The sequence below is a fragment of the Taudactylus pleione genome, unplaced genomic scaffold (assembly GCF_031769625.1).
Source record: "Taudactylus pleione unplaced genomic scaffold, aTauple2 ptg000030l, whole genome shotgun sequence".
Classification (NCBI taxonomy): Eukaryota; Metazoa; Chordata; class Amphibia; order Anura; family Myobatrachidae; genus Taudactylus; species Taudactylus pleione.
The window spans coordinates 2,199,108-2,211,988 of NW_028284432.1; the positions used below are offsets into that span (position 1 = coordinate 2,199,108).

Here is a 12,881-nt window from a genome sequence, read left to right on the forward strand (position 1 = left end):
ACAGTGTACAATCACCCTAAATACACCATAGCAGTGTACAATCACCCCATGTACAGCATACAGTGCACAATCACTCATGTACAGCATACAGTGCACAATCACTCATGTACAGCATACAGTGTACAATCACTCATGTACAGCATACAGTGCTCAATCACCCTAAATACACCATAGCAGTGTACAATCACCCCATGTACAGCATACAGTGCACAATCACTCATGTACAGCATACAGTGTACAATCAGTCATGTACAGCATACAGTGTACAGTCATGTACAGCATACAGTGTACAATCAGTCATGTACAGCATACAATGTACAATCTCTCATGCACAGCATACAGTGCACAATCACTCATGTACAGCATACAGTGCACAATCACTCATGTACAGCATACAGTGCACAATCACTCATGTACAGCATACAGTGCACAATCACTCATGTACAGCATACAGTGCACAATCACTCATTTACAGCATACAGTGCTCAATCACCCTAAATACACCATAGCAGTGTACAATCACCCCATGTACAGCATACAGTACACAATCACTCATGTACAGCAAACAGTGCACAATCACTCATGTACAGCATACAGTACACAATCACTCATGTACAGCATACAGTGCACAATCACTCATGTACAGCATACAGTGCACAATCACCCCATGTACAGCACAGCAGTGCACAATCACTCATGTACAGCACACAGTGCACAATCACCCCATGTACAGCACAGCAGTGCACAATCACTAATGTACAGCATACAGTGCACAATCACCCCATGTACAGCACAGCAGTGCACAATCACTCATGTACAGCATACAGTGCACAATCACTCATGTACAGCATACAGTGTACAATCACCCTAAATACACCATAGCAGTGTACAATCACCCCATGTACAGCATACAGTGCACAATCACTCCATGTACAGCATACAGTGCACAATCACCCCATGTACAGCACAGCAGTGCACAATCACTCATGTACAGCACAGCAGTGAAAAATCACCCCATGTACAGCATACAGTGCAGTCACTCATGTACAGCACAACAGTGCACAATCACTCATGTACAGCATACAGTGCTCAATCACCCTAAATACACCATAGCAGTGTACAATCACCCCATGTACAGCATACAGTGCACAATCACTCATGTACAGCATACAGTGCACAATCACTCATGTACAGCATACAGTGCACAATCACTCATGTACAGCATACAGTGCACAATCACTCATGTACAGCATACAGTGCACAATCACTCATGTACAGCATACAGTGCACAATCACTCATGTACAGCATACAGTGCACAATCACTCATGTACAGCATACAGTGTTCAATCACTCATGTACAGCATACAGTGTACAATCAATCATGTACAGCATACAGTGCACAATCACCCTAAATACACCATAGCAGTGTACAATCACCCCATGTACAGCATACAGTGTTCAATCACTCATGTACAGCATACAGTACACAATCACTCATGTACAGCATACAGTGCACAATCACTCATGTACAGCATACAGTGCACAATCACCCTAAATACACCATAGCAGTGTACAATCACCCCATGTACAGCATACAGTGCACAATCACTCCATGTACAGCACAGCAGTGCACAATCACTCATAACATCCTAGACCCACCCACGAGGATGCTACCATGAGAGAGAAGTGCTGTCCCTCTTATGAACATTGGTGTGCGTTAAAGTGTTGTCCTGTACTTTCTTGATGTTCTCTGTCGAGCCATAATACAGTAAGAGGTTGGCTTCCACTTCATTTTAACATGGACAGATTAGTGATTTTGTTCCATTTTGCTGGTTAAAGCTGCCAGGAGGAGCAACATAGAAGCTGTCTTCAGCACATTGATAAACAGGTGAGGCCTACCTTCAGTTCTGCCCTTAATAAACTCAGCAGTGCACAATCATCTCATGTACAGCATAATGTAGCTATGTACAATCACCCCTTGTACAGTAGTGCACAATCATCTCATGTACACCATAGCAGTGTACAATCACCCCATGTATACTACCAGCAGGGCACAATCACCTCATATACTCCATAGCAGTGTACAATCACCCCATGTACAGTACAGCAGGGCACAATCACCTCATATACTCCATAGCAGTGTACAATCACCCCATGTACAGTACAGCAGTGCACAATCACCTCATATCCACCATAGCAGTGTACAATCATCCATTATACGGCACAGCAGTGCACAATCAACCCATGTACAGCACAGCAGAGCACAATCACATGGTATACACTGCACAATCACCTCATATATGCACAGCTGTGCACAATCATCTCATGTGGAGCATACAGTGCACAATCACCCTAAATACACCATAGCAGTGTACAATCACCTAATGTACAGCACAGCAGTGTACAATCAACTCATATTCGCACAGCTGTGCACAATCATCTCATGTACAGCATACAGTGCACAATCACTCATGTACAGCATACAGTGCACAATCACTCATGTACAGCATACAGTGCACAATCACCCTAAATACACCATAGCAGTGTACAATCACCCCATGTACAGCATACAGTGCACAATCACTCATGTACAGCATACAGTACACAATCACTCATGTACAGCATACAGTGCACAATCACTCATGTACAGCATACAGTGCACAATCACCCCATGTACAGCACAGCAGTGCACAATCACTGATGTACAGCATACAGCGCACAATCACTCATGTACAGCATACAGCGCACAATCACTCATGTACAGCATACAGTGTACAATCAGTCATGTACAGCATACAGTGTACAATCAGTCATGTACAGCATACAGTACACAATCACTCATGTACAGCATACAGTGCACAATCACTCATGTACAGCATACAGTGCACAATCACTCATGTACAGCATACAGTGCACAATCACTCATGTACAGCATACAGTGTTCAATCACTCATGTACAGCATACAGTGTACAATCACTCATGTACAGCATACAGTGCACAATCACCCTAAATACACCATAGCAGTGTACAATCACCCCATGTACAGCATACAGTGCACAATCACTCATGTACAGCATACAGTACACAATCACTCATGTACAGCATACAGTGCACAATCACTCATGTACAGCATACAGTGCACAATCACTCATGTACAGCATACAGTGCACAATCACTCATGTACAGCATACAGTGTTCAATCACTCATGTACAGCATACAGTGCACAATCACCCCATGTACAGCACAGCAGTGCACAATCACTCATAACATCCTAGACCCACCCACGAGGATGCTACCATGAGAGAGAAGTGCTGTCCCTCTTATGAACATTGGTGTGCGTTAAAGTGTTGTCCTGTACTTTCTTGATGTTCTCTGTCGAGCCATAATACAGTAAGAGGTTGGCTTCCACTTCATTTTAACATGGACAGATTAGTGATTTTGTTCCATTTTGCTGGTTAAAGCTCCCAGGAGGAGCAACATAGAAGCTGTCTTCAGCACATTGATAAACAGGTGAGGCCTACCTTCAGTTCTGCCCTTAATAAACTCAGCAGTGCACAATCATCTCATGTACAGCATAATGTAGCTATGTACAATCACCCCTTGTACAGTAGTGCACAATCATCTCATGTACACCATAGCAGTGTACAATCACCCCATGTATACTACCAGCAGGGCACAATCACCTCATATACTCCATAGCAGTGTACAATCACCCCATGTACAGTACAGCAGTGCACAATCACCTCATATCCACCATAGCAGTGTACAATCATCCATTATATGGCACAGCAGTGCACAATGAACCCATGTACAGCACAGCAGAGAACAATCACAAGGTATACACTGCACAATCACCTCATATATGCACAGCTGTGCACAATCATCTCATGTGGAGCATACAGTGCACAATCACCCTAAATACACCATAGCAGTGTACAATCACCTAATGTACAGCACAGCAGTGTACAATCAACTCATATTCGCACAGCTGTGCACAATCATCTCATGTACAGCATACAGTGCACAATCACCCTAAATACATCATAGCAGTGTACAATCACCCAATGTACGGCACAGCAGTGTACAATAACCTCATAATCACACAGCTGTGCACAATCACTCATGTACAGCATACAGTGCACAATCACTCATGTACAGCATACAGTGCACAATCACTCATGTACAGCATACAATGCACAATCACTCATGTACAGCATACAGTGTACAATCAGTCATGTACAGCATACAGTGTACAATCAGTCATGTACAGCATACAGTGTACAATCAGTCATGTACAGCATACAATGTACAATCAGTCATGTACAGCATACAATGTACAATCAGTCATGTACAGCATACAGTGTACAATCACTCATGTACAGCATACAATGTACAATCACCCATGTACAGCATACAGTGTACAATCACTCATGTACAGCATACAGTGTACAATCACCCTAAATACACCATAGCAGTGTACAATCACCCCATGTACAGCATACAGTGCACAATCACTCATGTACAGCATACAGTGTACAATCACTCATGTACAGCACAGCAGTGCACAATCACTCATGTACAGCACAGCAGTGAAAAATCACCCCATGTACAGCATACAGTGCAGTCACTCATGTACAGCACAACAGTGCACAATCACTCATGTACAGCATACAGTGCTCAATCACCCTAAATACACCATAGCAGTGTACAATCACCCCATGTACAGCATACAGTGCACAATCACTCATGTACAGCATACAGTGCACAATCACTCATGTACAGCATACAGTGCACAATCACTCATGTACAGCATACAGTGCACAATCACTCATGTACAGCATACAGTGCACAATCACTCATGTACAGCATACAGTGCACAATCAATCATGTACAGCATACAGTGTACAATCACTCATGTACAGCATACAGTGCACAATCACCCTAAATACACCATAGCAGTGTAAAATCACCCCATGTACAGCATACAGTGCACAATCACTCATGTACAGCATACAGTACACAATCACTCATGTACAGCATACAGTGCACAATCACTCATGTACAGCATACAGTGCACAATCACCCTAAATACACCATAGCAGTGTACAATCACCCCATGTACAGCATACAGTGCACAATCACTCATGTACAGCATACAGTGCACAATCACTCATGTACAGCATACAGTGCACAATCACTCATGTACAGCATACAGTGCACAATCACTCATGTACAGCACACAGTGCACAATCACTCATGTACAGCACACAGTGCACAATCACTCATGTACAGCACAGCAGTGCACAATCACCCCATGTACAGCACAGCAGTGCACAATCACCCCATGTACAGCACAGCAGTGCACAATCACTCATGTACAGCATACAGTGCACAATCACTCATGTACAGCATACAGTGCACAATCACTCATGTACAGCATACAGTGCACAATCACTCATGTACAGCATACAGTGTACAATCAGTCATGTACAGCATACAGTGTACAATCAGTCATGTACAGCATACAGTGTACAGTCATGTACAGCATACAGTGTACAATCAGTCATGTACAGCATACAATGTACAATCTCTCATGTACAGCATACAGTGTACAATCACTCATGTACAGCATACAGTGCACAATCACTCATGTACAGCATACAGTGTACAATCACTCATGTACAGCATACAGTGTACAATCACTCATGTACAGCATACAGTGCACAATCACTCATGTACAGCATACAGTGCACAATCACTCATGTACAGCATACAGTGCACAATCACCCTAAATACACCATAGCAGTGTACAATCACCCCATGTACAGCATACAGTGCACAATCACTCATGTACAGCATACAGTGCACAATCACTCATGTACAGCATACAGTGCACAATCACTCATGTACAGCATACAGTGCACAATCACTCATGTACAGCATACAGTGTACAATCACCCCATGTACAGCATACAGTGCACGATCACCCTATATTTAGCATAGTGCTCTATGCTTTTGCAGAAAACACTAACATATCATCACGTCTTGAAGCTGGTAATGGGCTCTGATGTAGGCAAAGTGACTCACTTTAGTAAGGTATAAATAAATTATATAGGTGTCTCATTTCATTGTGTACAGTTGTTTTAAAATATATTTCATCCATTCTCCTACCACTGTATACTTTAGCGTTAAGGATAAATGTTTTTCTGCCTGTGTGCTGGCCCTGTAACTCCCCTACACTAGTCATAGAGGATAAAACCCAGCTCTGCTAGGACTAGACTCACTGAACATGACAGGATATCAGGACCTAAGCCCAGGCACCATTAATCACAGGCACCCCAGAGAGAGAGACCCATATGTCATCGCCGAGGGTGACAGAGCAGAATATTGATTATCGACACGTTCACATCAAATCACCTTACAGCTTTGTAATTCGCAGACAGAATTATAGGTGGCACTTCGTAAAATACATGTGAGGAGCAGGAGTAATGGGCCAAGTATTATTTATATTAAGGCATTGACATTACGCATTATAAAAGGAAAGGAAATGTACCCGGCGATGAAACAATGGACTTTGGCACTATAGGATGTGCGCTACTGACAGAACGGAGTATATAAAAATATATTTATTTCACCAAGACATATAGGTGGGAGTGCTAGGAGTTGAACTCACTGAAAAAGAAAACACACCATGGGGCTGACGCAGGCTTGAAACCATCTTGTCCGCAGATCGCTCCCGCAGTGCGTGCACAGAACTAAATGCATATGATCACAGTATACTGAGCTGTACGCATCTCTGCAACTGGACTGCCCCTATCCATGGTGAAAACAAAACGTCTGAAAACCAGCACAATTACACGTTCAGTGCACACAGCTCTGCAATGCGCACAATTCCATCGTCACGCCCTCACGGGGATCTGCCTAGGAGCGGAAGCCCAGCTCCACCTATTCAGTCCCAAGTGGACATGCCACTGAGATGCGTACGACTAGCCCGTACTTCCGTATGCTTGGTTCCAGTGCATGCCAAGTACGAAAATGGGCATACGTTCAACTCCACATCACCCCCAGGTGAACATCTCTAGCACTTGGTTGGGTGTCCTAATTGCAAGCATCTCACTGCCCCCACATTACAGAAAATTGCTAAAATTCCATATGATGCTCCATTAAAGACTATAGCTTGCTGCTAAACAAGCTCAATGTCAGATGCAGTACAGACATACATTTGTCATAAGAAGCTGCAGTTTATCGATGTCCTTGATCTGCTGCAGGTCTTTGAGAGTTAATGACACATCGCATTCGGCCTCGTAGACGAGAGTCTCCAGTGTGACCAAATCATCACACAGCAGCTGCAGGCCAGGGATATTCTTTTCCTTCCCCAGGCGTACCAGGGACAGAGCGCCATCCACCTGGAGGTCAAAGAGAAGGACAGATTGTTGATAACACTTATTGCCCCCTTATCAGTGTAGTATACTTACTACTAATGATTAGAACCTTGTCGCTATCAGGGATTTCCAGCAAGCAGTTGTATTTATAGATTCACATAATAGCAGAGATTGTATTATAGTGATTACGCCCAAGACTTGCTCGTTATCTTTCAATTCAGTGGTTCATTTCTCCATTATTCCGGGACTTGGGATCTTCTAAATATATCTTTTTTTACCTAACCAATTAATGGAAAACACTTTGGGGCACTTGGGAGATATTGAAAAATGAAACACACACATAGTGCAAATATTTAGACAATTTGTCTACCACTTACTTTGTGTGTGTTCTATAATCATACATCGGAAGCAGTCCACATTCATATCTGTCAAATGTCAGCAACAGTGTGTTCCAATATTTTGCCAGACAAATTCAGGCAAAGGTGTTTTGAAGTAAAATGAGCTATAATAGTTAACAGTAGTAATCATCGTAATGACTTGAATTAAACAAAGTCCTTTTTTTTCACAATATTTGCTAATACTAAGAACTCTGCACAGTATTTGGTTGCCTCAGTTACTTAACACATTGTCAGTTCATGGCATGCTTGCACAGATTACTCCACGGATCACAGCGTGATTGGTGGTCTTTCTTGTAACCCTTGACCTGCTGGATCAGTGGAACAAGTGCCGCAGCAGGGCGCCCCTGCCTCGTGGACCACAATTCACTGCCCGTGGTGCACGCAACATCATGATCTCACACGGCAGCAAGCACCGAGCAACCCACAAGATGGAAAAGGGTACCGTTAGCGCAGCGACTGTGCCGACCCACGTGGCTTTGTGCCCTGGGAGACAGCACCTGCCACCCTTTTGTTACGACCCTGAGTGAGACACACCCTTAACAGTTAGCAATCGAGGTTAAAATGTTTAATATTCACATGTCTGCTATAAAACAGTATCTCCTCATAAAAATTTTGACATTGGAACAAAGTTTGTTCTGACCAGCAGCTCGCAATTACCACATCACGTTTTTTTCCTTGCACCCCAAAGAACTGCGATGTTAGACTACCGTAACTGAGAATGATGAGTACCAACACACATCGCTCGGTACTGAACTGCCCCCTTCGAGTACTTTTATACAGATACCACTGGAAATGCACGTATCTATGAAATTATATACGTATGTACAGTAGGTATAGTAATATTTACAATATAGAAGGAGGTCGGGGGAAAACAATTGCAAAACTTCTCATTCAGTTACATGTGGAAGAAGAAAGGGTGGACTATTACATTATAAAAATTGTTATTATTAAATGAAAAACTAAAATACAGGATACATTAGAGGTGAAATAGCATTTGAAAGTGTAGCAGAGTTCCAGCCAAATTACAAGGTCAAAAAACTAGAGAAAGTATTTTATTTATCACAAAACGGGAGTGACACTTGTGTGAGTTCACATACGTGTCAATAGTGGGACTGCGCTCCGAACAAATGGTGTATAAATAAACTCATATGAAAATGACTGAGTCTCAAAAGTGATTGAATATTTTAAGACTATTTTAATGTTGATCTCTACCTAGATAATAGCAATGATGAAGGCTGCTGCTTCCAAATAACATGTAAGATATATAGAGAGGGAGGGTGGTGATGCAATGAACATGAATACAGAAATAACTCTGCTGATAAAGGGTCAGTATTATGATACCAGGCACTAACTGGCAAACAGGTGAGAAAAGGGTGCAGAGGGAGGGCGTCCCACACCCTACTGCACTACAGATCCAAAATAATATAAAGTCAGTCTAGAAGAAAAAGAAAAGTCAACTTGCTGATGTGTGCGGTCAGACCCAAGTGGTCTGTGATCCGTCTGTTAAAGTAAATAAAAGTCCCGGTGAGGCCTCACCTTCTGATGAACGTGGACGTTTTTCCTGGTCCTGTCTTCGTTCTGCCTCTTGGGGTCCAGGCTTCCTCTCCGTCTCCGCCGCTGGTAGGGCCGTATTCCGGCAACTGTAATGCTAACAGTTGCGGGCTTGGTCCCCACAGAGTCCGTACGCCGAAATCCCGTGCAGCGCCGCGATCTCGCAAGAGGTCGCGGCCTGTGCGGGAAGCTGACGGCCCCGGACTGCTGTGCGCTCAACTCACCCAAATCGAGGAGGCTCCGGCGGGTAGAGGGGAAGGCCGCACACATCAGCAAGTTGACTTTTCTTTTTCTTCTAGACTGACTTTATATTATTTTGGATCTGTAGTGCAGTAGGGTGTGGGACGCCCTCCCTCTGCACCCTTTTCTCACCTGTTTGCCAGTTAGTGCCTGGTATCATAATACTGACCCTTTATCAGCAGAGTTATTTCTGTATTCATGTTCATTGCATCACCACCCTCCCTCTCTATATATCTTACATGTTATTTGGAAGCAGCAGCCTTCATCATTGCTATTATCTAGGTAGAGATCAACATTAAAATAGTCTTAAAATATTCAATCACTTTTGAGACTCAGTCATTTTCATATGAGTTTATTTATACACCATTTGTTCGGAGCGCAGTCCCACTATTGACACGTATGTGAACTCACACGTGTGTCACTCCCGTTTTGCAATTTGTTACAGTTAGATTTGGGTAGTCTAACTTTGGGATCTGCAGCACCTGTGCTTAATTACACCGACCTTATAAGTGAAGCAAGCGCCGACCCTAAAATCTATCCATTATTTTATTTAGCAATTTGCTAGGTGGATAAAGTAATCCTAAATTATAAACGGTTCTAGAGGAACGGAACAATGCTGCAGAGTAAAACAGATGCAAGTACTGTATCAGAAAAATCACAGAGTAACAGATTAGGAACAGAGAGTAATTGTAATTATATTTGAATACAGTGAACATAAATTATGCATACAGTGCGGCTGCCGGTATTTCACCCATTCCAAAAGAACATTCACACAACACGCAATGTGAGAGAAATAAAAACTCATCTGCCAAATGTAAAACAGAAATAAAAAAAAACAAGAACTATAATGATATTGCTGGAAGACATACTAAAAACAGAATAAATTATCATTGGGGGGTTTGCAACACTCTAATCAAGAGTAATTGGAAATTATAATATCTTGCTGACTAATTGCATAGGATTACATCTGTTTTTGACATGTTTTTTATTTACTAATGAAGAGCAAAATATTGGCAGATAAATCAAATAGACTAAAAGAATAAATATACAAACATCTAAAATATACATGGTACTATATTTATTAGTGACAACTGCATTAATTAAACATTATCTGAGCAATTTATAGCGATTCCAATTAAAAAGTGCAAGAATACGCTGCCACAATATAAATGTTTATAATGTTAATAAGCTGGGTACACACTTATACAATGCTCGAGCAAACCACCCGATATCGGGTATTCGGGCCGACAATTGTATGGGTGTGTCCGATTAATGGCTTATAACGCTCCAGCGATGGTCGGGATCGGGAGGTCACACCTTATGTGCTGTTTAATATTTGTCGGCCCGACCCCCTAATCCCGTAGAAGCCTGTACATGTGCCATGTCTGCACAGTGTGTACGGAGCTCGCAGGCAGTTGACGGGTGGACACACCGCACGGCTGATCGGCAAAGTTTAACCCTATCAGCCACTGTACCCAGCTTAAGGAGGAATACCACCACTAAGGGGCGATTTTTTATTTACCCTTTCCTATTTGTTCGGATGAACAAATACGATAATTGGCCTGGAAACACATGGATAAGTTCATGGACATATGTGTGTTTTCGCCAGTGTGCTGGCAAAAAAAAATGTCACTTTCGGGGATAATTTTTCGTGACACGTCAGGTCCCGGAAAAAAAATCCCCGATAAGTGCCGGCGTCGGACAATGTTCAGGGGCTAATTGGATACCGCTGTAAGTGTACGCTATGAGGATTTGTGACGTTACCTTGTAATTCCAAGCTCTATAGCACAACCTTTGTTTGGTCTAAACCAGTGTTCAGCAAATCATTATCTCTTTAGCTTATACCCTATATTATTTACATTTGTTTCCAGCACTTTTACCATTCCCGGTGTTATAGTCATTACATATCAGCTTAGATTTATTCCAGAAGCAGATTCTACAATGACTGCGCAAATCATAGATGACTCATCTAACATTACAAACCGTCTTGTTAATGTATGCAGGAAATACATATATGATATTTGTACCATGAGGAACCCCAAGCAAACACGGGGGAGCCACGCAAAACCCACACAGATAGGGCCCTGGCCGCATCTGAAACAGAGGCCACTAACCAATGCTAACCACAATGCCACCGTGTACATATTAAATTATTTAAAAAAAATGGGCGTTTTTCTAGTTTTATTCATTTTTTCCTCATTGCTCTAACACTTATATATCCCGAGGTATTTCCCCCCCCCCCCTTAATGACCAGAATTATGGGATTTCGGTAGCCCTCCAGTTTCACAGGAAATAATTTTTTTTTCAGTTTTTTTTAATGCTTATTCTACACAAATTAATTTTAGATGGTTTTGAAGTCACGGCAGTCAGGCATTTCATTGTATAGCATTTCAGCATATACATGGTGTCACTATATGGGCCGTATATACACATACAGGACCTTATTCTGATTTGGACGCGATTTCAGGGGACTGCACATTTACGGCAAGGCGAAAGCGTTGTACCAGGCTTATGCCTCTTCCCGGAGGGTACAGGAGCAGGTGGTCCGTTCCTTGACGCTAATGATGATGGCTGCAGCTGGAAAAAACAGCGGGCGGCGCGAAACATGAAATCGCAGTGATCCTCGCATAGACGGACGGATACTTCCATTAGCATAAGGTAGTACCATCTGCCTGCCGCGGACTTCCGCACTTGTGGTCGCTTTGCGTTGGAATCAAGGATATAATGAGTAATAAGATGGGGGAAGGGAATTTCTATTAGTCTCATAGCTGCTCCTATGGAATGGGATTGAAATACCTGCAGCTGTTTAGCCGCTGGTTCAAATCCCCACAGCGGATGCCCGACAGAAGGAGATCTCGACTGGGGCAGGTAAGTACCCTAACCTACCACCTGTCCCTCCCCCAACCCTAACCCTTCCTTAGTGGTGCCTAACCCCAACTTCCCTCCCTAGTGCCTAACCCCAACCTCCTCCGGGGATGCCCAACCCTAACCCCCTCTTACCGCTCCTTAAACCTAACCTTCCCCGCGGGGTGCCTGACCCTAATCTCTCCCTGGGGGTGTCTAACCCTAACCCTCCCCTCTAGTGGAGCCTAACCCCAATCTCCCCCCCCCCCCCATAAACCTAACCCCACTCGACTCCCAAATCCTAACTCCCCTCCCCGCGGCTAACGCTAAGGGCGCTCTGGACTTACCTTCGTTCAGGCTGGTGTCCTCGGCGTTCCGGCGTCAGGATTAACAAAGGCATCGTTATCCCGCTCTTACCAGACTATGCAAAGTAATAAAGTCTGACATAGTGCTAAGGTCTAGA

At 43.2% G+C, this 12,881-nt stretch overlaps 1 protein-coding gene across 4 annotated transcripts in view; it reads right to left on the bottom strand.

Moving 5' to 3' along the window:
• The window catches only part of NBAS (NBAS subunit of NRZ tethering complex), an 890,452-nt gene that overhangs the window by 639,517 nt on the left and 238,054 nt on the right, over positions 1 to 12,881 (bottom strand). For all 4 annotated transcript variants that reach the window (XM_088451840.1, XM_088451839.1, XM_088451841.1 and 1 more), the window contains exon 24: positions 7,224 to 7,409. In XM_088451840.1, coding sequence (XP_088307966.1) covers positions 7,224 to 7,409 — 186 coding nt within the window. The remainder of the gene's footprint in view (positions 1 to 7,223; positions 7,410 to 12,881) is intronic.